At 38.2% G+C, this 26,315-nt stretch overlaps 1 protein-coding gene across 9 annotated transcripts in view; it reads left to right on the top strand.

Annotated features, from left to right (window-relative positions):
• Positions 1–25,719, top strand: part of LOC105473593 (pellino E3 ubiquitin protein ligase family member 2) — a 196,783-nt gene extending 171,064 nt beyond the window's left edge. For 7 of the 9 annotated variants that reach the window (XM_024790243.2, XM_071100119.1, XM_011727451.3 and 4 more), the window contains 4 exons: positions 2,848–2,949; positions 12,263–12,460; positions 14,078–14,266; positions 20,385–22,879. In XM_024790243.2, coding sequence (XP_024646011.1) covers positions 2,848–2,949; positions 12,263–12,460; positions 14,078–14,266; positions 20,385–20,951 — 1,056 coding nt within the window. In that variant the 3' untranslated portion in view covers positions 20,952–22,879. Of the gene's footprint in view, positions 1–720; positions 840–2,847; positions 2,950–12,262; positions 12,461–14,077; positions 14,267–20,384 lie in introns of those variants that run through there. The other 2 variants (XM_011727443.2, XM_011727441.3) reach the window with 2 other exon arrangements.
• The last annotated feature ends 596 nt before the right edge of the window (positions 25,720–26,315 follow it).

The following is a 26,315-nucleotide window of genomic DNA, read 5'->3' as shown; positions in this document are numbered from 1 at the left end:
GCTACATAGTCTTACAGTTTTGGTCACAAGAATATTTTTATAATGAAACACCTTATAAGTATTTGTGTCCAATAACAACTTGCAGCCTATAAAATGGCTGTTTCTGGTGTTTTCTAAAGTGGTGAGGAAGTGTCTCTAGGGCAGAAATCTCCAAACCCCAAGGTAGTGGTCTGTGGCCTCTTTGGAACTGGACCACACAGCAGGAGGTGAGTGGCGGGTGAGCAAGGGAACAAGGTAGTGGTCTGTGGCCTCTTTGGAACTGGGCCGCATAGCAGGAGGTGAGTGGCGGGTGAGCAAGGGAACAAGGTAGTGGTCTGTGGCCTCTTTGGAACTGGGCCGCACAGCAGGAGGTGAGCGTCAGGGAAGCAAGGGAAGCTTCATGTGTATTTATGGCTGCTCCCCATTGCTTACATTACGGGTTGAACTCCGCCTCCTGTCAGATCAGCAGTGGCATTAGATTCTCATAGGAGCACGAACCCTATTGTGAACTGTGTGTGCGAGGGATCTAGGTTGCGTGTTCCTTATGAGAATCTAAGGCCTGATGATCCGTTAGTATCTCCATCACCCTCAGATGGGACCATCTAGTTGCTGGAAAACAAGCTCAGGGCTCCCACTGATTCTACATTATGGTGATTTGTATAATTATTTAATTACATATTACAATGTAATAATAATAGAAATAAAGTATACAATAAATGTAATATGCTTGAATCATCCCCCAACCATCCCCCCCATCCAGTCCACAGAATAATTATCTTCCACAAAACCAGTCCCTGGTGCAAAAAAGGTTGGGCACCACTACTCCGGAGCACCCTGTCCATGGCTGTGCTAGGCCTCAGGTGAGCAGAGCGAGTCTTCGTGAGACAATGTTAAATGTTAAAACTAGCAAATGTGTTAGGGAATAAAAAAAATTTATAATGTAAGGTAAGCTGTTGTAAGCCTGAGAAACTCCATTTGAGAGCTGCTCCCCAGACATCTCCAGGTTCAGGTGACCCTTCCAATTCAGGCAAATGGAGTGGAAGTTTGAGAAACACCATACTTAAGCAGGTGCCATTGTACAAAAATGTATAACCTTTAAAAGTATTTCCCATTATTGCACTTACTAACTCCTTGTTTTGCAAATCATTTATACACCATAGACATTTTATGCAATATGTATATGCCATGAAAGTTGTGTTGGAGTTGATATATTTGTAAATTGAATCCATTTAAAATGCAATAGATACTTTATAGGAAACCCTAAAATAAATTATTTTATAATCACGTCCTGATTGTTAATTTTATAAGTTTGAGTTTAATCAATTATTTTTCTTAAAGTAGGTTTTTCACTGACTATTAAGATAAACGTCTACTTTTTACAAGTTGTTTTTCAGGTTTATTGAGGTATAATTGACAGATAAAAATTGTATATATTTAAGGTGTACAACACGATGATATATATACACATTGTGAAATGATTACCACAAAAGTTAATTAACACAAAGATTACATCCACTTAAATTGAAAATAGTTCTTTATAAATTTGGCTTTCAAAAACAGTCACTGTCAGTGAATTTATCTGACTCAGATCAATGAAAATTTAAGACGATGTCTGTTAGTAGTGTTGAGTACTTTAAGAAGTATTTTTTAGTTTCCTGACCATGTTAAAGAAGTATTATCTTAACGAAGCACATAAAATAAAACATCAGCTCAATCATGAAATTCCTCAGGGCAGATTATTAAATAACCATGAGATTAACCAGGCTAACTTCAAAGTTGATTTGGCATGTTTTACTGTTTATTGCTGTAAGGAATTACATTAGTCAAATATAGATGTTCAGTACATTTTCATTAACATGCTATGCGTGTCCAGTTTCTTCTAGATGCTTTCTTGGTCTTCATACAGTGTCATCATTCAATAAATGTGTAATAGAAAAGCTTATTAAAATTTTGTAATACTTAATGTAAAAGATTAAAAATAAAGATAAGTTAAAGTAGAATGAATAGAATATAATTGAAATAATTTGGAGTCCACTTTGTAACGATTTATTTGTTAATTTAGAAACATTAAAAGTATGTGACCACAACTTTTTGTTCAAACATATCACTATGGACAAAATAAGAATGATGTCGTATTATTCGTAGGCTATTTGAAAAAGAATATTAGCCTTTTCTAGCCTAAAATTTGAAAAAAATAAAATTGCTAGTTACCTTATTTATTAGTAAAGTAAATATCTGAGATAACTAGTTGCTTATACAAGATTTAAGTGAGATGTAGAACACAATACAAATATGGTTATCATTGACTAGGATAACCATATGTTATTGTATTGAAATAATTCAATAATTATGTATTACTATATTGAAATCTCAATTAGAACATTATGTATTATTATATTGAAATCTCAATTAGAACATTGACAGATTTTCTAGTGATTCTTTTGTTATGTTGATAATCTCTACCACCTAGGAAAAATAATGTGACTTATCTGTTGTGTGAAATCTTAAAATTTGAAATAAATGACTATATTAGTCTAAAAATTCTATTACTGAATTTAGGTAACATGGAGAAAGTATGTGTTTTTCTAAGAATCTGATTGAATCAAGTCTTGCAAACTAGTAAATAAACTTTGATTTGATTTAAGTACAATATTGTTCACTTTAAGACAGAATATTTGCTAAAACCAGAATTGTAACTCTCGGCTTGTCTGTGATTGAGGGAATAGAGCATAGGGAAAAACCCTGACTGTGTGGAAAACGCTGGCTTGTGCTGGGCTTTGCTGGTAGAGTGATGGCTCATAACTACAAGCAGAATTGGTAAGTTGTTGAAATGTGATTCTAATGGATTTTTTAAAATTTTATTATTAGGCTATCAGCTGCAAAGGTCAACACAGTATATCCTACACTTTGTCAAGGAATCAGACTGTGGTGGTGGAGTACACACATGATAAAGATACGGATATGTTTCAGGTAATATTTTTCTTTTTTAATAGAAATTTTAGCACATTTTCCTTTAATTCTGTATTTTTTATATGTAGTCAGATCTTCCAGCCCAGTGTCCAGGGGAAAAAAGTTGAAGATAATATAAAAATTATTCCTGTTTGGTTGTTGAAAGATTAAGAAAAAAACTTAATTAATTAATTGTAAAAGGAAATTATAAAGGCTACATTCTCAGACCTCAGTGCAATAAAAATAGACATTAATAGCAAGAATAAAAATTTTAAAAGCTAACCACTTTTAAAACCAACATTTTCAGAATACTTTCTAAATAACACTTGAATGAAAGGGATATCCAAACTACATTTATAGACCTTTTCAGAAATATCTGTGAGAATATCATGTAGCAAAACTGACAAGATGAGGCCAACATCTTACTCAGAAGAAAATGTCTTAAGTGCTTCCGTTACTAAGAGGAGGCAAAGAGAGAGAGAGAAAGAAAATCAAAGGACTAAACATTTATCTCAAAAGTTCTTTTTTGACAAAGGACAGCAATTAAGAAAGTATAGGATGGGTTTGGGCATAGTTTTAGTGGTATATAATATAAAGTCCAGAAGTACATCAAAAGAAAGCAGAAGGAAGGAAAAAAAATATTCGTCAGTTAATGAATTTAAAAAGTAGAAAATAAATGAATATATTCCAGATGTAGTACTTTAAAATAGCAAACAATTAAAATTTGGACTAATAACAGAAAAAAGCAAGCTTAAGTTGGAATTGGTGAGGCTTTGCATTTCCATATGGAGAGTTAAATTATTACATAAATGATGTCAAAACAAACATCAAAAAAGTATGATAAATACTAACATTATACTCTGCTAAAGTAAATTCTAGAGAATAAACATTTACATGTAAAACCGAAGGAACAAAAAGTTCTAGAAAAAAACTTAGGAGAATTCATATTCTTGGAATAGGGAAGGATCAATAGTAAATGAAGAAATAGATTTTACTGTACACATTTTCACTTATTTTTAAATGTCACAAAAATTAGAAGTCAAACTAGAGACAATTAGGGCAACAAATCAAGTAGACAAAGGATTGACACCTGCTATACAGTAATCACTTTTCCCATGCTTTCAAAAATGGACAAAGAACAAAACATACAATTCTCAGAAGAAGAAATATAAATGGCCAATAAATATATAAAAATAATTTTAAAATACCAAATGAATTAATAAAATACTCTTTATTACCTATTAATTGGAAAATATTAAATAATACAGCACTGTAAAGCATTGTATGGAATTGGTCCCCCTGGTGGGACTGTGAATTGGTGCAGCATTTCTATAGGGCAACATTGCAATACTACCATGAATTTCAACACTCAGACCAATTGATCCAGTAATTCTAACTTCAGTCATTTTTATACATAAATAATTAAGGAATATGAACAAAGATTTGACCAAAAGGTTGTTCATTGTAGTGTTGTATATGCTAGTAAAAAAGTAGAAATAAACGTACACTTCCAGGAGTAGGTAAGAATGATTACAGTATGGTGCATTTAAATGCAAAATACCATGCAGCCATTACATGACTATTAAATGGGAAATACAATAAAATAAGTGAAAAAAGGCATATGTCCATCCACTTCATGCTTTATTTTTATATGCACACACATAAACATAGGTATGGAAGACAGATGGAACTAGAAAGAAATGCCCCAGCTCTTTTTCCATTTTCTATAACATTGTGAAGTGCAGGCCTAATCTGGATCACCTAAGTCAGTACTTTTGATTGAGAAAGAAAGAAAATTTTATGTGGTTTTTAAATGTATTTGTAGTAGTCCTGAACTTCAACACCTCAGACTGATAAGAAGAGCCAAAGACAAATTACAAATGGGGGAAATATTTACAATTTGTATCACAAAAGGTTAATGTCACAAATATATAACATTCTCCTAGAAATCTCTTTTTAAAAGTCCTACAATCAGATAGACAAATGAGCAAAGGATTTGACAGATAGTTCACCAAAAAAGGAAACTAAGTAGCTCTTAAAAATAAGAAAATATGCTCAACCTCATTTACAAAAAGAAAAATGTGAATTAAAACCACATAGAGATATTATCCACTTTTTACTTGTCAGATTGGCAGAAATCCAAAAGGTTTTGTCAAAGATGTGGGGAAAACAGACACTATCCTACATTCTGTAAATTGGTATAGCATTTATGGGGTAGCAATTTGAAAATACCTATGAAAAATACAAAATGTTTACATAGTTTGACTCAGCTCTTTGTAAAGCTCTTCTTTCTAGAGACTTACCCCAGAGATATCCTTACCTACATGCAAAATGCCATTTGTACAGAGTTATTGCTCAAAGCATTGCTTAATAGGAAAAGATTGGAAACAAGCTAAATGTTCTTCAGTAGTGGACCAGTTTAGTAAATTTGGGCACAGCTATACAGTGGAGCCCTCCAAGAGTATAAAACCGAACAAAGAAAAGCTGTATGTATAGCCACAGAAAGAGCTCCAAACATATTAAACGAGTTAAATATTAATATTATTGAATATATTGGGTCATATTGGTAATATATATTCAATTAATTTAAAATGTTACTAAATGTTAAATAATATTAAATATTACATTATTATTTTTATATTGTAAAGTATTACATTATTAATTTAATATTGTAAAATGGTTTAAATAATGCTTATATGCATTAAAAAATCTCCAAAATGATTAACAAGACATTAACGTAGCAGTTGCCTTTGTGGGGAAGGGGACTGAGCAGGTGGTATACAGGGAGATATTTTACACTTTTCGAGTTTGGAACTATGTGTATGTATTAGATATTTTAAAACTAAATAATCTTAGATAAAATATATAGTCATAGTTATAAACATAGTTATTAAAGTGCCAGTTTGAACTCAAAAATAAAATTTATCATGTTTGGGCAAAATCTCCATGCCATTCTGTTATATAATCTTATAAATGTCTTTTCTTCTTCTTCTGTTAAGGAAAATATTTTCCTACATAAGTATATGCATATTCTTCCCTGTTGATATTTTTATGAAACTTCATTATTATATCTTTTTCATACTCATTACAATTATTTTTCAATTTATAAATTTTTTCCCTACTTATAGTAGCAGTAAAGATTTTAAAGATTTTTTTTACAGAGAGTTCTTAATCCTAAAAAAAGTGGATCAAGCCTATTTCACTATTGTCCATGATACTTTTTTACCACTTAAATTCAAAAACTTACTGTGATGGTACCTGTTATAGGTAAGTCAGGTACTCTCAAAGTGTGAGACATTAAATTCCTTTAAGAAGAATCTTGTTTCTTCGGAATTTTTCAGAGTTTCATAGATATTCTTTAGCGACATATGTGTCACATAGTGTATTCCGCACTATTGAACAGTCACATTTGACTCACATGCTCACTTTCTTCCCTCACATCTCTGCAGAATGAATTAAAGATTTAGCTGGACTTTTTCAGCTTCCTATTACTAACTTCTAAGTACATTATGCATACTTCCTATTTTGTCATACAGAATATTAAAAGACTCAAGATTTAATAAAACTCCTAATTTTTAAACTGGAGATTCACAGCAATGAAAAATACAATGACTGTTAATACAGTTTGGTGCCACTGCTTTGAATCGTGCCAAAGCACCAGCAGCTTTACCCACCAGTGTTCTAGCACCATCAGTGTAGAGACCAGCACAGTGGAAAAGGCAGTTAATGTCTTTGTATTATTATGAAGGTGGTTTTGGCCTCATGTACCTAGACCCCATGGCAGGGTCTCAAGGACCCTCTGGGGCTCATGAACCACATTCTGAGAATACCAATTTGTACCAACCTCTTAATTTCATAGCTGAGAAATCTGGGTCTTTGAAAGGAAAAGTAATGTAAACTAAGGTCAGAGGAGGCTTTAGGGGCAGAGCTAAGATTTAGGTCACTGGGCTCTTCATTCTCTGAATAGTACCAGCTCAGCCTCTTTAAATAAAGTATGGTAAGCCAAGCAAGAATTCACATGTTTCTTAAGGAAACATAACACATTACACACACAGACTAACTGGACCTATTAGAAGGATCCATGGCAGATCATTTTAAGCAGAGAACTAAGCAACTCTCAGAAGACCTTGAAAAGATAGATTTGTTTCCACGTTTTCCTCCTTTTAACAAGTTTATATTTCCAAAACCTACTACTGACAAAAATCACCGAGCAAAAAGCACTACAGCACTCACAGTTCTCAAGTATGGACCTCAGTGTGGAGAGTTTGTTCGTTTTAGTCATTCCCATTAAAATGATTTCTAGGGTTAATTGAGTATCTAAAGGCAGAATATCAGAATGAACCAAGAAAGGGCTTTATGCTGCATTTCCCACTGTGAAGTCAAGTTAGTAGACTCAGAACTCAGAAATATTATGGCCTGAGGGGAAAAATCAAAGCTAGATCTGAATTTAAGGTATGAGAAAGAGTAAGATCTTGGTCATTATTGTCTGGAGTAGGGGTAAAGAAAGAAAGAAACTCTAACAGGAAAGTGAAACATAAAGGAGAAAATAGTTCACGGAAGGAATTAGAGGAAGTGGTGCATTGTCTTGACTGTGCCTAAAGTGCAGTGCCAAGTGCCTTCTGACCAGAGGGGCTAGGAGACTGACTGGGTCCTGCAGCCAGTGCTCAGGGGTCCTTTCTCTCCGATTTCACACTTTCACAGGCTTCGAACCTGGTACTACAAGGCCTAACATTTTTGGGTTTTGGTTTTTTTGTTTTGTTTTTTTTTTTTTTGGTTTTCAATTTAGTTGATTTACTGTAGTTTTAGATGGTAACATTTAATTAGTATCTATTAAGAGGAAAATGTTAAAGAATGTCTACATTTTCTAGTGGGTATTTCTACAACAACCGTTGCACATGAGCAGGCTTGTGCAGGTATGTGCGTATCTCATAGGATTCGGCCTCCCTGTCATTATCTTCCAATTATTATTTTCATCTCTTGACCATCTGCTGTGTCAGAAACTCCTTTGGTGGCTGGGAAGAGAGAACTAAGGCTCTCCTCTCAAGCAGCCTACATCTGGAGGAGGCAGCAGACCAGAAATAAGCAAGCCCTTCAGGCAGAGGAAACAGTGAGTGCAAAGGCTTCAAGTCAAGATCACAGTGGAGAAGGATGGCAGTGAACTTCGTTGGACTTGGAAGGGCAGGTAGAGGCTGAGAGAGGTAGGACCTTCAGGCCAGGTAGAGTTTGGGATTTATTCTAGGAGTTTTGGGAAGCTGTTGGAGGATTTTAAGCGGGAGAGAGGTATAATCTGATTTACGTTTTTGTACGATTTCTCAAACTACTGTATGGAAAAGAATCTAGGTGGCAAGTATGAAAACAGGGAAACCAGTTTGGAGGCTAAGGTGATAGAACCCAAGTAAGAGATAATGGTAACCAAAACCAAAACAGGAAAAGTGGAAGGATTGAGGATGTGTTTGGAGGTTCAGCTGACAGTGTTTACACAGGGCTGATGTGGGCATGGAGGAACGTGAAGAACTGGGTTATTCTTGGGTTTTGACTTTTGGCTTGAGCAAATTGGATGTCAGTCAGTCATTGATATAGGGAAGCCCCAGGGGGAAGGGGGATCCAAGTTCTGTTTGGCACATATTACATTCGCGATATTTATCACACATACAAGTGGAGATTGGGTATGCTGGTCTGAAGCTCAGGGGAGAGATCAAGACTTTCAGCTGATAGGTGGGATTTGGTGATACTATCTAGGGAGAGAACAGAAAGAAAAGGGAACGGGGAACTATTTACCAACTAGCCTGAAAGTTTCATTATCTTAGTACCAGGTAGAGATGGACCAGGATATGCTGGTTCAGCGTAAGCCCTGGATTTAGCAATATATTGATTGTTGGAATCAGCGTGAATGGTTTCAGTAGAGTTGTGGGGAAGGAAGCTCAGTTGGAGTGGGTTGAGGAAGAAGGAAGTTAAAGATATGGGTGAGGAAATGGAGGAAATAACTAATGACAGGTTTTCTAAGAAGTCTTGCTGTTAAGTGAATCAGAGAAACAGGGCTGGAGCCTGAGGGTTGCTTGCAGGTGAATGAAAGCATTTTTAAAAATGGGAGACTAGTCCAGAGCAGTGCTACTCAAACTGCACTCCCTCTGCCCAGCAGTGAAATGTTTGTTAAAATACAGAATGAGATGAGCATACAAGTTGAGAGGAAACCTTCATGACAGTTTGGCATTGCCGAAACATCCAAGCAGATGATCATTTCTCAAGTACTCATTTTTATTGTATGTTTAAAAGGCATCAGTGACTAGTTAAAATTTAAAACAACAACAGCAACAATACTGGTCCTTTAACCACAGAGTTTGAGAAGCTCTAGAATGTGTGTGAGAGCTGATGGCACCATCCAGTATAAAAGGAGAAATTGGTGACTCAGGAAAGAGAGGAGATAGTATTAGGAGCAAAATCCTTGGGAAAGGGAGAATATTGGAATATCAAGTGTCGATGGAAAGATTGCTTTTAGATGGGAGCAACAACTTTTCATCCTTATCCCAGGAGGGAAGTCAGAAAATAAAGTGATTGATGCAGGGAGATGGGTAGGAATTGGTTGAGGGAGGTGAGAAAAACGGGAGGCCCTTCTAGATGCTTTGATACCATCTCACCTGTCCTGGCTTCAGCTAACATCCAGGCAAACCCAAACTTTTCTTATATGTATAAAATTTAACATACTGAATGGAGCAAGTTCTCACTGTAGCTGGTTATATGACTATCAGCACTGTGACTATCACATGAAATTCAGAAGCATCCTGGCTTGCGTGCTATATGAATATCAGATGAAATTCAAAAGCATCTTGGCTTGTGTGCATGACTGCCTTTAATGTAGAGTTGATCCAGTAGTCAAAAGAAGGGGCAAGCTGCAGGTGTTCCACATTTGAGTGATTTTTCAGGAGGAAAGTTACTTAGTTTTATTTTTTGTTTTGTTTTGTTTTCGTGGAAAAAGCAACATGAGGCTTGCGTCATAAAGTATAAAATTTTACCAGCACTCTAGAGGTTAGATTTAAGTGGAAGCAAACTGATAAATCATACGTATGACCAATCAAGGTAAGTGTCATCACTTAAAATCATTGATCCTACCAGTCTGTTCCAGTTAGAATAAAATTTCCTGTTTTACAGTCAATTTCAATGACTTCATCAAGACATTAATTTAATACATTTGGATGAACTCAGAATGTGGCCCTTCTAGCAAAGAGTAATTTCTGTACACAAGAAGGAATAGTTACAAAACATTCAAACCAGCAGAGTGATTTTGACTTTGAACTTATAACAGAGCTTGAAAAGGCATTGCCCTCTTCCATGGAGATTAACAAATCTTGGGACAGTGACTGTTGCTGTGAGGCTCCAGGTTTGGTGAGATGACTGGAAAATTCTAGAATTTATCATGTTTTACTCCTAAACTTCATTGAAATAGAGGCTCAGGACGGGTTTGCACCTAAGTTTGAAGTTGGCTTTGTTTTCACCTTTATACTTTTCTCTATTTGTTAAGTATTTTGCAGTAAGTCTTCATTACTTTTCTAATTTTCTTTTTAAAAAATGTTTAACAAAATTAAAGCAGTCTGAATCAGTAGAGCTTCCAAGTTACCCGGTTTTTAAATGAATCTAGCAGAGAGGAGATTTTGCAGCTTTAGAAGGATGAATTATATGATTTTATAATACATCTAATTTAGATTTTACATTGCATTTTTTAACAAGTTATGTGTTTTCTAAACCTGAAATGCATATATCTAGGCAATATGCATCTGTTCAAATTGTTAAGTGTCAATGAAACCAGCAGTTTAGTTCATTCCAGGCATATTTCATTAGGACAAGAAATTAAGGGTTATAAAAAACAAGAGAAAATAGGTATCTGTGGTCATTGGTTTTAGAAAGATAGTCTGTGCATGAGAATGTATATATGAGATTTACAAAAGAAATTTGATATTGTTCTAGGAAGCAAGCTGAGCTAAGTGATACAAGATTTTTTTCTACTTTATTCATTTGGATGAAAAATGTATTACATTGCCTAGTTTGTAGACAGAACTTTGAGACCAGAGTAAAAATATCTTGGAAATTGACTTTTGGGAGCTTTATGTGCATACGTCTCAGGTCTCTGCATTCCTCCCATTGGCAACTTCAGAATCAGAGTTACGGTTGTTGGGAGAGAACAATATCATATTTAGTGAGAAAGTGTTAATTTACGTATAAGTGATTTTAACCTAAGAAGTCCTTTTGGCACATAAAACACTTAGCACTGTTTTCCAGTTAGAGATTCATAAAGCAGAATTACATAACTTTTCAAATATTCCATATTGAGGATTTTCATATTTGTAAACAAATATTTTTCCTAGTTCACAGGAGAGAGTAATACCTGTCTTACTTGAATTGATTGAATAGGACAAGCTTCATTAAGCCTTTATTGGATGCTTTGTTAGAAGCTTTGTTAGAACTTTGTCACATCTTCCTAATGAAATACATTCTTTCTGGCAGCATTTAAATCTTTACAAAGAAAGGTTAGCCAATATAGTATTATTGACAGTCTTTTAGACTTCCACAAGAGAGGTTTTAAAAATTTAAACTTGAAATGCCAAGACCAGCTTTTGAAATCTTTCATTTGACTACATCCCAAACTTTGGGCTGGCTTCACATCCTTCTCTTTCATGCTGAGTAGTGTTAATGGACATTTATCTCTATGTCTGGATTAGGGCTGTTCTTGCTCAGTGCTGGGAGTCACTGTTGGATTTACCTAACAAGGAAAACCATTCTGTGGAGCTGGACAAGAAAGTAGGAAGCAAGAGTTCCTTTATTTAAAATCTTGCTTTTTTTAACCCCAGAAATAGGAAAAAAAAATTGTCGTGAAAGTAATATTGCTTCCCGGATCCAAGAGATGAAATCTGATGAGTGGCCAAAGATCTACTGTTGTCCTCTTAATTGAGCTTTTTCTCAGTACTTAAAATCTAATGAACTAATGAGTGGCATAAAGTGAGTGAAGCAAGATGAGTAAGTTCTAGAGATCTGCTGTGCACCACTGTGTCTGTAGTCAACAATGACTGTATTATGTGCTCACATATTTCAGAGGATACATCTCGTATTGTGTTCTTACCACAGTACAATACAATTAAAAATAGATATCTCTAATATTTGGTTACCCTAATATTTTCCCTAGTCAAATAGGAAAAGGAACATGAATGAAAATCTTGCATTAAATTCTAACCCTCAGAACAAAGATAGTGAGTGTTAAAGGGATCCTGAATGCTTTTTCCATGTGAATAAAATACAGCACCCTGCTATTTTCCGAGTGAATCACGAGTACACTTGATTTATTTAGGTGGGCAGATCAACAGAAAGCCCTATCGACTTCGTTGTCACAGACACGATTTCTGGCAGCCAGAACACGGACGAAGCCCAGATCACACAGAGCACCATATCCAGGTTTGCCTGCAGGATCGTGTGCGACAGGAATGAGCCTTACACAGCACGGATATTTGCCGCCGGATTTGACTCTTCCAAAAATATATTTCTTGGAGTAAGTACTGTCAAGAAGTACATGATTTCTAGAAAAACGCTTGTGATTATGACATGGAACATTTAATTGGAGCAAAAAAAATACTGGCTTTGTATGTTGCCTCTGGTGAGATTTTGAGATTTTAGTTTTCAGGTGGCCAGTTAAAATCTGAACGTTAGTAAGCATTACTTGCTATTCATTATATTTTTTATATTGTAATATTTACAATATAAAAAGTACTTTTTAAAAAATATGCCTGTAACATTGTCCATAATGTATTTATGGCAGTTAAGAGGCTTATTTCAGAGAGAAAAATAAATGGCCAAATTTAGATCATTAGGGCTTAGAGGAAAATGTTAGTGATTCATTCCTTCAAAAATGTTTTATTGAGTGTTTGCTATGTTCCATACTGGGCGTTTTAGATGTGGGATTACAGAGATCAAAACAGACTTGAATCCCAACCCTTATAGGGTTTCCTTGTAAGTGAAGCCCAGAAGTTTTAGTGAATATCCAGGTTTAACATAGTTTCCTTTTGAATTAGGATATTTTTGCAGGAAAAAAAGAACCCACTTAAAATGGTCTAAAATCAATGCAAATGTACTGTTCCCACATAAGAAGTGCTGAAGAAGGCCAGCTCCCGGGTTGGTGGTTCAGTGGTTCTGTGACATCCAGGGCACCGGGTTGTATCTGTCTTGCCTTCTGCCTCCCATGGTGCACCAGCCTCTTCATGGGAGGTCTTCTTGTGGGTGAGAGCTGGCTCCTGCACTTTCATATGTCCCCTGCCACATGACAGCTTCCAGCCAGAGAAGAGGGTGGCAGAAGCACTGTTTCCTCCTTGTCTCTTCTTAGAGCACAGACACCTTTCTCAGAAACCTCCGAGAAGATATCCTGTGTCATCAGTCAGAGCCCAGTCATGTGCTGTGCCCACCTGTAAACCAGCCATTGGGAAGATGGCTGGGAGTGTCGTGTTGGATTAATCAGGATTCCCCCCACCAGCCCCAGCCATGTGAACAGTAGCTGAGCTCTATCACCAAGAAAGCTGAAGGGAAGAGCTGTGGCACAAGCACCCAAGAGTGTCTGTCCTATCATCATGTCAAGCTACATGTGCCATCTACCTTTGAGAATTTAAACACTGATTGTTGTGTAAACATAATGACCCTGACTTGTTGGCTTAACATTTTTTGAATTTTCTAGCTTTAATAGAAAGTCTTTCTTTATGGCTATCCTTTTTTCTCTATCCTGACAGTGAGTACATAGAAAGCACTTTTAGATATCAGGATAAGGACATGGCACAAGTATAACTGAAAAGAGAAAACACATCAGATTCCTGGAATCTCATGGGGTTGTGGGGAGGGTAAAAAGAATCTTAGAGGGAGAAGTCCAGGCATCCATTTTTTGCAAATGCTTGAGAACTATAATATGTGTCCAGTGATAAGTCATTCATCCATTCAACACTTCTTTTATAGTGTCGAAATAATTGTGTATTTTATCCTTGTGATTATTAGCTTTAAATAGAAAATGAAAATGCATCACCCTCCTCCCCTCTGCCTCTACACAGTGTATTAAAGAAATTCCAGAATCCTTTCCATTTCAACATCATCTTAACCTACTTTTTCTGTTCTGCCATGTGCTCTCCAGGAAAAGGCAGCAAAGTGGAAAAACCCTGATGGCCACATGGATGGGCTTACTACTAATGGTGTCCTGGTGATGCATCCTCGAGGGGGTTTCACCGAGGAGTCCCAGCCTGGGGTCTGGCGCGAGATCTCTGTCTGTGGAGATGTGTATACCTTGCGAGAAACCAGGTCGGCCCAGCAACGAGGAAAGCTGGTGAGTGCGCTTCACTCTGCAAGACGTTCCAGACTACACAAGCCTAACTCCAAGGCTGTCGTTTTTCCCTCCCCTGACGTTTGGAACCTTTGTGCAGGTCCAAGCGCCGTGTACCATAACTCAGCAGAAGCAGAATTCCACAAGCCCCAGAAAGCAAGAGGGAAATGGCCTTATCTCCTTCAGTGGTTCAACTTTTTGGGAGTAAATTGTGTTTTGCTCCTTACCACCTGAAGAATATTATCTTTTATTGTATACCTCACCACAAAAATCTGTTTTAATTCACTTTAAGAAGAATAAACTTACTTTTAGTGTAAAACTTTATTGATTTGGAAAACATTTGAGCAGTCCAAAAACAATTAGTAAAAATTATGAATTAAGGAATTATTTACTAGACTTTCTGGAACTAAAAAATAAGTCAGCTGGTTTTCCCCTTGAATTCCTATATATTAAGGCAGAATTCTCTATACTGTCCACCAAAATCATAGTTAGAACTTTTTACTTGAGATGATTTATATATTGCATTGACCTGGCATGTTAATATTTTCCTATAAATATCACCACTTATACCCGTGCCCTAAAGCAGTTTTTTAAACCCATTCTTTCTTGGAGAATAATTATAATACCTTAAATGTGTAACTCTGAGTTTCTGATCTTGCCATAGCCATATAGCACAGCCACTGATTTTTAGTAAACTCTCCATTCCTGTACTTTTGCTTAATTTGCTAGGTAGAAGCTAGAACGAGAGAGAACAAATGTCTTTTTCTAGAAGCTAGAAGAGGAGTTCTTCAAAACTCCCACAGAATAAAATGTATGCGGAATAGAGGATTTGACCTAGCACTTGTTAGAAAGATCATCATCAAAAATGTCTAAGATGGAAAAAGAAGCTGGGGGCTGTTTCGCTAACCTCATTTGCTGTTCTCTACTGGATGTTTGTGTTTAGGGAATGGTTATTTTTATTTCTATTTTACACCGTTTTTCAGCTACAGGCACAGCTTATGCGTCTTACAGTGCATTATGGCTGAATAAAAGAAGCATTTTCTTAAAAAAAAAAAAAAAAAAGCAAATTCAATAAATTTTGTATAAATGTTTTCAAGAAATTGTAAACAAGGAAATGTGAAAGCAGTTTTTCTAAATAATCTTTTGTTTCTGATCACTGGATAGTTTTATGCAAAACCGACCTAGATTGGCCAAACTGGTTATTCATCATTATAACAGCAAGAGTAAGAAGTCAGTAAATGGTTGCTGGGTGCAGGCTCTGCGTTAACATTTTTGACATTAGCTCACTTCATCTGCACAGCAGCCCTCTTAGGGAAGTAGAGTCATCCCCATTTCATGGATGAGGAAGATGTGGCATAAAATTAAAGGTTGTCCAGTGTCACAGAGTTAGAAGGTGGCAGCCGATGAGATTCAAATTCAGGTCTCCCTGATGGAGAGCCTGGACACCTAATACTACTCACTCAGTACCATGTTGTGGGGAGCTGGGGATGGTTTACACCTGAGCATTTGCCTCCCTGGGTGAGTATAAAGCATACACTAGAGTCCGTGGGGAGCGCCTTTGTCCAGGAGGGCAAATCACAGGATGAGTTTCTCGTCCACTCTGGTTATTGTGTAGCGACTCTTCTTAGGCTGCTACATGTGCCGGAGAATTTTACAGTGTGACTGAAAAGAAAGAACTCCAAAAATGGCTTCTATTAACGGGTTGTATTAAATATACAGGCTATTTTTGAAGTTAGTCCCTATAAGCGACACTTAAAACTATGTAAAATTGTGCCGTCCCATTTGATAGCATCCGATTAACCTGACCAGTTACAAAGGCTTCCATCAGCCTGACCTTGGGCTTATGGTACACTGAACGGATAATCCTTCCTGCAATCTCCTCTTGTTAACCTCTGGAGAACATTTTTTTGGTCTGTCTTCGAGGAAAGTTTACTGACTCTTTGAGCTTCTGTTTTAATTCATGACTCATTGGTCCTGTACATGTTCCTGGTAGCATTCGATATAAATTATGTTTATCTGGAGATTAGATTTTGGGGACAGTCTCTGGCAGTACTTGTCATTTGCAGTCTAATACAGCAATTTGGGAAATAAAGTGAGCTGCTAAAAGTCTAAAATATTTGTTAAAACAGTAGTAGTCACATTGTGGAGCTAGTGCTGGTGGAAGATTATGTATTCATGTCATACTCAGCATTTGATATGAATCAATATACTAATGTATGTGTAACCAGAAATCACCATTGTTTTTCATTATTACAGCAAATGATGGAACCTCAGAAAGGTATACTAATCAACAAAATTAATTAAATGTGGGGGAAATGTCTTTTCAGGCCTTTAAACCCTGAATAAATAGGTGAATGGAATTTGAATTGTGCCCTACTTTTTTAGCTAGTTAATGATAACATATGGTAACATTTATAATATTAGTCTAGGGGGCCCTTGAGTATTTAATTAAATTATATATGAAATATTTTATTAAACTAAACTGGCTTTGTATAAAATTAAGTAAATTCAGTTAAGTTGATTGCATACCTAATTTTAGGTGAAATTATAAAAATAACCATAGAGTAACTATGTTCAGGCTCTAGCAGGTGCTTTACATTAATTGTCTTTCCAGTGTTGCTTAAAATAACCCGTGAAGTCAGTGTTGTTAATTGTGTCCATCTATAGATGAGGAAACCTGGGCTTTAAAAGGTTAAGTCACTTGCTAATAAGAAGTGGTGGATGGGGGTTGACTTCACTACCCTGTGCTTAGATAGTTGCTATGTAGGGGCCATTAGTTGCCATGGTAGAGGCCAAATGTCTCTTGCTTCCATAGTACTGTCAATTCCTGTGCCTGCTCATAGCTTTTCTTTTGTGGTAGAATTTAAAAAATAAAATCTGAGTTCATGCCTACTAATGATTGCTAAATCAGACCACCAGGTTCCAGTCCTGGTTTCGCCACTTAGTTCTGTGGTCTTGAATCGATGATTTAACCTCTCTGTGCCTGGCTTCCACATCTCCTAAATTGGAATAATAATAGTACATGTCTAATAGGATTGTTGTGAGAACTAAATAAATACAGTAGCTGGAAAGGATTGGAACAGTGCTGGACACAGTAATGCCCCATAACTGGCTGGTTGTTATTACTAAGTAGGGGATGCAAACTGGGGATATGGCAGAAAACACCACGTCCACACTCTGCCCTCGAATTGCATGGTCTGGAGGAGGTCACAGACCAGGCAGCGGATCAGCAGATACTGTATGATGAGCACAGTCATGAGAAGGCACCGAAGGTACTTTCCCTCCGCAGGACACCTACCCCAGATGTGGGAGTCAAGGGTATGTGGAAAGTAAAAGGCCATACCCCCCAGATTTATGATAAGACTTTATTGTTTACTAAGAAGTGCCCTGCAGGAGGAAAAGGGGGTTGTTCCACAGCCAGAGGCTAGGCCACCACCACACCTCAGCTTCTTACCACATCAGTATGATCCTTTAGACACAGTTTTATCCTGCAATGAGGCCTCCCCTGAGAATTGCCTGTGGTCAGCAAGGGCAGGAGCTTCATGACACCAGTTAGGGGAGAGGAGAACATGGGATGCTCGGTTTCGTGGTGGGGCGGGGAAGGAGCATCAGCAAACTTCAGGCTGTTTGAAAGGAGTCACAGTGTGTGTCCTATACAGTATTAAGATTTATCATATTCTTGGGACCTTAACTTTTTCTAACAACTAATACTTGGGAAGGGCTGATTTCCTCATGACAAGGAAAATGTCCAGGGCAAAGTGACATCCAGGTGAGACCTGGATAAAAAGTAGGAGTTTGCCAGCCCAGGGCTCAGCTGGAGCAGGGTGTGCTGGGGTGGAATATTCTAGGCAGAGGTTGCTGTTGCACCTGCCTGTGGGCAGTCTGAGGTAGTGCCTTCTTGGACTCTAGGTCCTTGCAGCTCATCGCAGGGCAGTCCTGGTTTCCAGTTAGGAAGAGAAGAGCTACAGCAGGAGAAGTCAAGTGACTGCATTGGGAGTGACCTTTTAAGTGTGTTAAGAAGCTTGGGCTGTACCCCAAGGGCAGCAGAGAGCCGCAGAGTTCTTTGGACCAAAGATTAACAAAATTTCTAGTGCTTCCCATACCTCTCTCTTTCCCTTACATGGTTCTTTTCCTCCACTCCAGCCCCTGGCTCTGTCCTCAGTCCCCACTGGGACCCTGCCTGGGCAGTGGCATCCATTCCCACAGCTTCACCTAGGTGCTGGTAATATCCCAGATATGTTTCTGCGAGCCTGATCTGTCTCCCACGCTGCATCACACCTGCCTTGTATGCATTACCACCACCAATACTCTGCACACTCCTCACATTCAGCACACCCAGAACTGAACTGGCCTGGCTTTTGCTGTTGAACTTATTTAGTTCTCACAACAATCCTATAAGACATGTATTAGCATTATTCCAGTTAAATGGATGTGGAAGCCAGGCCCAGAGAGGTTGGTCATTGACTCAAGACCACAGAGCTCCTCAGTGGTGAAATCAGGATTTGCTCTCATCTGCCATTTCTCCTGTGTTTCTCTGTCTGTGGAAAGCCCTGTTCTACCCAGGCACGTAACAGGCTCTTGCTCAGATCAAGAGCTGAGTGCCATCGAGTCTAATTTCTTTCTCTCTACTCCCTGTGCCTCTGTCTCTTGCCACTGAGACTGTCTTTGTTGAGGTGTACTCATCCTCTCTACCCAGAGAGAGCACCAGGTGCCTCCTTCACCACTCATCTTCTACCCCTCCAACCCACCCTCCAAAGTTCCAGAAGTGACCTTTTTGAAAGGCAAACCAGTTCTTGTGTAGTTACCTAAACCCCCCACCAACTCCCTCTGGGCATGGACACCAGCCTCCCTCTCTCTCCCGCCTGGGTCTCTCGCCCCACCCACCCAGTGCCCTGAACTGCGTCCATCCTTGTTCAGCCTGGCTGCACAGCCTCGTCGAACTCCCTGTTGCTCCCTCGGCGCATATGCCATTTGGCCTCTCCTCCCTCTCCCTGCTGTGCCTTCCTGCTATCCTCCCTACTGAGGCCTGGCATCTTTCTCAAATCTCTGTTAAAGAAAAACCTTTTAGAAACCATTTCTGACCATCTGTCATCATCAGAGTAATAGTAGCAGGTATTTACATAGTGTTTACTGCGTACCAGACAGTGTTCTCTAAGAACTCTTTGCATTTACTTATCTAACACAACCACCTTTTTTAACATTTACACAAGGGGAAACTGAGGCACAGGGAGCTTAAGTAATCTGCCCAGTGTCATACAGCTAATAAGTGGGAGAGCCAGCGTTCAAACCCAGAGTCCACACTCCTGGCTGCTATAGATTTGTGGCCTTGCACAACGCTTTACTGGCCTTCATGCACTCTGAGCTCTGGGCATGTCTGCCTTCCACTACTGAAGAGCAGGATGGCGAAGAGGTTTTATTGGCCTTTGGTAGCCCCAAGGCTTAGCATGCGTCTGGCATGTGGAGGCAGTGGTCAGATTCTTGCTGACCATGCCTAGCTGCTGCTTGTCAGCTGTTAATCAGTCTTGTAAACACTTAGTGCATAGTACAGGCCTCCTTCTAAAAATGAAGGCTCATGTTGAACTGTTCAGCTTCAAGCCTTACAAATGAACAAAGAAAGATAGATTCAAGGTGGAGGAAGCTAAGGGTCACCAGGGGTGCTTTGGACCCTGCTGTAATGACTACAGGCCCCCAGCAAGGCCTTCTGGATTGGCTGTGGTCAAGATGAGGATGAGTCTCCACTGGATGAACTGGTAGGACATCTCTCGTCCTATGGGATCAGTGAGTCATTGTGTTACTGACTTAAGGAGTTAAAAAGAAAATCTTAGGAGATTTGTGAAGTTCATTAAAATAACCACTATAGTAATTGAACATGTAAAACTAGGTATACATACTGTGCTCAGGGCTTTGTATATAAGGCATATATGTATTATATCCAGTGATCAGATGAGGAAACTGAGGTTTGGGGAGGATAAGTTACTCCCCCAGTTCTGTTTTTGTGGGATAAATTGCCTCCCTGTGTTACTTTCAAAGATTTTTTTTTTTCTTGTTTTGAGAGGAAAGAATCTTGGAGTGATTTGCTTGATTTTGCTTTTAAAAGGCATGTGTCTCAAACTTGTTGTAGGTGGAAAGTGAGACCAACGTCCTGCAGGACGGCTCTCTCATTGACCTGTGTGGGGCCACTCTCCTCTGGAGAACAGCAGATGGGCTTTTTCATACTCCAACTCAGAAGCACATAGAAGCCCTCCGGCAGGAGATTAACGCCGCCCGGCCGCAGTGTCCCGTGGGGCTCAACACCCTGGCCTTCCCCAGCATCAACAGGAAAGAGGTGGTGGAGGAGAAGCAGCCCTGGGCATATCTCAGTTGTGGCCATGTGCATGGGTACCACAACTGGGGCCATCGGAGTGACACGGAGGCCAACGAGAGGGAGTGTCCCATGTGCAGGACTGTGGGCCCCTATGTGCCTCTCTGGCTTGGCTGTGAGGCAGGATTTTATGTAGACGCAGGACCGCCAACTCATGCTTTCACTCCCTGTGGACACGTGTGCTCGGAGAAGTCTGCAAAATATTGGTCTCAGATCCCATTGCCTCATGGAACTCATGCATTTCACGCTGCTTGCCCTTTCTGTGCTACGCAGCTGGTTGGGGAGCAAAACTGCATCAAATTAATTTTCCAAGGTCCAATTGACTGACACCCTTGACAGCCATCTACGACTTTATTAACAGGTTACTGTGAAGATTTTGCCACTAACTCTAGATTTTACGTTTTTGTAATGCTGTTTATTAGGGGAGGGTGACGGGGCTGGAAATAAAGAGAGGGGACACACAGTGATGAAACATGGCAGGAGTGTAACAGATACCAGTGGTGTGTTGCATGCCCAGAACAGCAGCATCGTCATTGAAGTCTGCTTGATTAAACCATAATATCTTTGTAATAATTGGATTTAAAATGCCATGCTTCTATTTTTAACCTTGGGTTTTTAACCAAGTTTTGTTTTTGTTTTTGTTTTGTAATCTTGGACAAGACTTTAAATCATATTTTACAGATGTAGAAGAAAATGTATTCAAAAGTGTGGGCTCATGAAGTTCCCTTCAGTGCAGTGTGGTGTAGGTGTGATGCGAAGGGCACACAGTGTCTAGAAATACTTGATCGTGGCTCCAACCTGACCAGACAGCAGAGGGGCGGCTCTGTACAGTGTGACTGGTGGACAGATGGCCTTAGACACAGGTGGTTTTGAAATCTGGGGCTTCTTTCTGATTTATTTTTCTGACTTGTTGGGGGAGAGAATATTCATATCTCGTGGGCTTTTTTTTTTTTTAACTTCAGTGGAATTTACTTTAGATACTCATTCATCAAATACATGGCACTTCACAGACAATTTTCCGTAACTTTTTAGCCTGTCTTTTGTTATTTCTGCCTAATATGATTTGCCCCTGATACTCATCTTGCACGGCCAGAACTGTTGTTCGGTTGATTACAATACATCAGCTCTTAAAAACTCACTAACTGAGGATAATTACAGTAGTAGACATGGTCTGAGTGCTATACTACCATGTTTGTTTGCTGACTGAATTAAGATTTAAGAATGATTAAAAATAAGCTTTTACTTTTTAAAACCACTTGGGGTTTCATAAAGCTTGTGGGGTTTTTTTGTGGTTTCTTTTTCCCTTTGTTAAGAAAGCCAAATTCTATGAGTCTGAAAGCAAACCAATCACAATGATACAGGCATTTTTGCGCACTCCCTTTTTGCCATCTGTCACCTTCCCTTGCAGCTTAAGGAGCCCAATAAGTTTTGGAAATGTTTGCAAATCAAATTAAATTTAAGTGGGATCATTAGATATACACAACACCAAGTGGTACGTCTGCAGAGATAATTCAAAATTCCTGATTTTGAGAGAACAAATGAGTGTTTGCTGAGGATTAATTAAATCAGAATTTCATATGAGCTCCACCATTCCTGTTACTTTCATTTCATTTTGGTTAATAATTCTTGGATGCTTAGCACCAGTCGTATCACTGCTCCCAGAAGGCAAAGATCCTTTAGGACATGAGACTAGTAGAAGCTGGCTGAGATAAAATAAAACCCTGCCACATGGAGTAAGTATTTATTTAAACTAATGTTCTCTTAATTTGACCATTGCAGATTTGGGTGACTTTTTTTAACCTTTGTACATATACGTAATTTATATGATTCTAATGTACTATATCCATACTTGAATTGGTTTTTTCGTATTTTGCCTACTGGCAAATATTTTGCCTATTTTCAGCCATTCTAACCTATTTGAGTACCCTTTTCCTTAAAGTGATATGATATATTACTCTTGATTGCTGCTGCTTAATTTGACATAATATGTTTAAAGTTCAGCCTCTCAGTTTTAATATAGCTTTATTTTTCAATGGAGATCGTTGTTTAGGATGAGACATTTTTGGTTTTGGTTTTTTTGGATAAATTTTAAGTGATGTGAAAATCTGACAACAGTCCTCTTATGGATAGCTTGCTCTATTCTGTATAGCTTACTCTACCTGCAGACAGAAAATGAAAGAAAAAATGGACTTGCCTAGAATAATATATTTAATGCCTTTTGATTTAGCCAGAGCCTCTGATGATTAGCTTTCACTAATAGAAGATAGAGTTTGTCTTTTCAGCCTATAATTCTTTGGGCCCCAAAGAATGAAAAAGGAGGCACTCTTTCTCTTTTCTTGCTGTACGCCTAGAAAGTGGTTGAAGGATTCTTGATGCCCTAAAACCATCTTGTAAGCTAAATGGTCTTGCATCCAGAAAGGCCAGATTTTACCTACCAAGAAAAAAGATATTTTTCCAGAGAGTTAGGTATATCATAATTTTCCATTTCAAGTCCTGTTTATGAATCTAGTCATTCTGCAACGTGACATATCCCCCAAGTTGGACACATCCCATAGTTGGGTATATGTCTAACTAAAAGTTTCTGACTTTTAGTAAATTCAGCTTAAATGTAAGTTGAAATTTGGGTAATAATTTCCAAGCTCTTGGAAGGGGTAACAGTGAACCGCCCTCCATGGGCTCCACATCTTTTCCTTTGGCTTCCAAAGTGAGGTCCCGTCCACCCTGCCTAAGGAACTGCAGAGAGGTGGCAAGTCAGCAAAAAGGACACCAGGCTGTTCTTGGCCACTTGTGGGAAGATCCCTTTATAATTTTGACTAAGGAGATTCTTTTTTCACAGTTGAGTTAGTTTGTGAGAATAAAGAACTCTATAGCTCACCAAGGTAGAGAAATACAGTTCAGAAAAGTAATTTCTCCAAGGTCACTTCTTTTTTTATGTCTTGCTTGCCATCACTTTAAAGGACTAGCCCCACTCCCTCATGTGCATACACAAGGAAATTGCAGACCAATTAGTTGTTTTGGCCTGACTCTAATGCCTTTTGCAAGTAGCTTTCCAGAAATAAAAGCCCCAGTGATGTATTCCCATAGAAATATTTTTCAGTTGTTTATGTCGTTTACTACAAAAAAAAAAAATGATTCAGAGTGGATGGAGTACAACTCTGAGTATTTTTCTAGTCCGGAATTTTTTATTAATAATCGGTGCTGCCGGGTCATGCATGCTGCAACTCTCAACATTTCCCTTATTTGGTTCAGCTTTTAGCAAAAAGGGCTACAGTTTACCCTGCAGAGTAAGTATTAAGGTTTCTGGATTTTTTTCCCCCAACTGTGGCCCAAAAGAATTAAAATCTGTTAATATAAATAGAGAGCATATTTATCATTCCTCGATAGTTAATTATAGACTTTGGTACCTTTGTGCCTCAGGGAAGCCACGTGATATAACTGGTTATAGAATTTCAGGGTTAGGGTTTAAAGAAAGGAGAAAGCCATTGGAAAAATGATGGGCTCCATTAAGGAGACTAATGAATCTGGATGCAGAAATATGCCAGAAACTGGCATAAACATGATTGTAGTAGAATTTATTTCCCAGTACCAATAGGGAAATTATTTTAAGTTATTACATATACTGTATTGGGAAAGTTGAGGAGAACTGTTTTCTTCATAAAGCTTCAATGTCTTTTTTTTTTTCATGGAAAAACTCAAACCTCTGTTATTTGGGAGCTCCGTATTGTGTGGGCACTTATGAGAGTTTTCCGCTTAATTGAAGTGTAATGTAGGTTATGGAATCGTTATCCGCAGTTCTATGGTTTTGTTCCACTTCTTTTCTTTTTTAAAGTCATTCTATTCTTTGGATGTGCTTGAAAGGGTGTGTGATTACACCATTGTTAATGCTGGGTAAAAACTATCTTCTTGCAGCCTTGCCTCATCACAGTAGAATTTCTGATAGACAAACCACAGGACTTTGATTTTAAGCCAAATCCAGCTCCATCCCTTTACTGTCCATCTTTGCGGCTTAGGGTGTGATGCTCCTCCTCCTGTGCAGCCAATGAGACAACTTCAGCACCTTTTTAAAAGAATCTAAGCATCACTGAAGCAGTAACGCAAAAAAAGGTTCAGTATTTTCTTTTTAGTAAAACTTACATCCTTTCAAATAAGTTTTTGCCCTCATGAAGAATCCCTAGAGGAAGATAAGGAAAATAAGTATTTTCCAGTTTTACTTGACAGTTTCTAAACATGTTTCTAAACAAATAAAAATAAACTCAATGAAAGATGTTTCTTTTTAGCTGAGATGACAGATTGCTTCTCTGTATTAAATAGTCTAGACGTTAAGGGGATGGTCACATTTACCATGTATTGTGTTATGAGCAGTTAAATTTTATGAATATATTTGTAAAATTGTTGTTTTATATTTCATGTCAAATTGAAAAGCTTATTTCTTCACTCTTGTACCTGTGGAAATACAAGCCATTTTACAGGAAAAATATCTTCAAAAACTATTAAATGGATATCAGTCTGTTTGTGAGCCATTGTCTTCAGATTCTGTGGTTGTCACTGAGTTCATCAGGACATTTAGTAGAAAGTTGATACGAATAGAATTGATTTTTTTCACTTCTCTAACTTCCAAGGTAATCTCAAACTGTTGAGTTTATTAATTGTTTTATATTCTGCACAATACATATTTAAACCTGGATTATGAAAATCCCCTACATTTTTTAATTAAAGAAATTTCCTTGGTGCCTGTGTTACTATTTCTTGTGACATTACATCACTGTCAAATAAATTTAACTTCCAGGGGAATTTAACCTGACTTGTAGAATTAAAAGTTCCAGCTACTCCGGAGGCTGAGGCAGGAGAATCACTTGAACCCGGGAGGCGGATGTTGCAGTGAGCCAGGATTGCGCCACTGTACTCCAGCCTGGTGACAGAGCGAGATCCATCTCAAAAAAAAAAACAATAGCCGAGTGTGGTGACGGGCACCTGTAATCCCAGCTACTCAGGGGGCTGAGGCAGGAGAATGGCTTGAACCTGGGAGGTGGAGGCTGCAGTGAGTTGAGATCGTGCCATTGCACTCCAGCCTGGGCAACAAGAGGCTCCGTCTCAAAAAAAAAAACAAAAACAAAAACAAAACAAAACAAAAAACACACACGCACACAGTATAAAAGATTTAAAATGGCACACCTGTATAGGACATTTACCAAGAATGGAGCTTGCAGGATTAGAATTTTGCTCTGGCGGAGTGAGTGAGTGAAGACCGAATGTGAAGACCTAGGACATTACACTACACACTAGAAACACTGTGCACTTAGGCTACACTAAATTTATAGAAAAAAGCATGAGCCAAGTAACCTTAGCATACTGTAACTATTTTACCTTCTAAACCTTAATTTTTAACTTTTGACTCCTGTAATAACACTTTCCTTAAAACACAAACACATTGTACAGCTTACAAAAATATATTTTCTTTGTCTATATTCTTATTCTCTCAACCTTTTTATATTTAAAATTTTGTTTTTAAACTTTTTTATTAAAATCTGAGATGCAAATACATACATTAGCCTGGGCCTACACGGGCAGGATCATCAATATCACTGGCTTCCACCTCCACATCTTGTCCCACTGAAAGGTCTTCAGGGGCAGTAACATGCGTGGAGCTGTCATCTCCTACGATAACAATGCCGCCTTCTGGAATCCCTCCTG

Source organism: Macaca nemestrina, chromosome 7 (genome assembly GCF_043159975.1).
Source record: "Macaca nemestrina isolate mMacNem1 chromosome 7, mMacNem.hap1, whole genome shotgun sequence".
NCBI classification, from domain to species: domain Eukaryota; kingdom Metazoa; phylum Chordata; class Mammalia; order Primates; family Cercopithecidae; genus Macaca; species Macaca nemestrina.
Note: the sequence above shows the minus strand (reverse complement) of the source record. Positions and strands in the feature narration are given on the sequence as shown.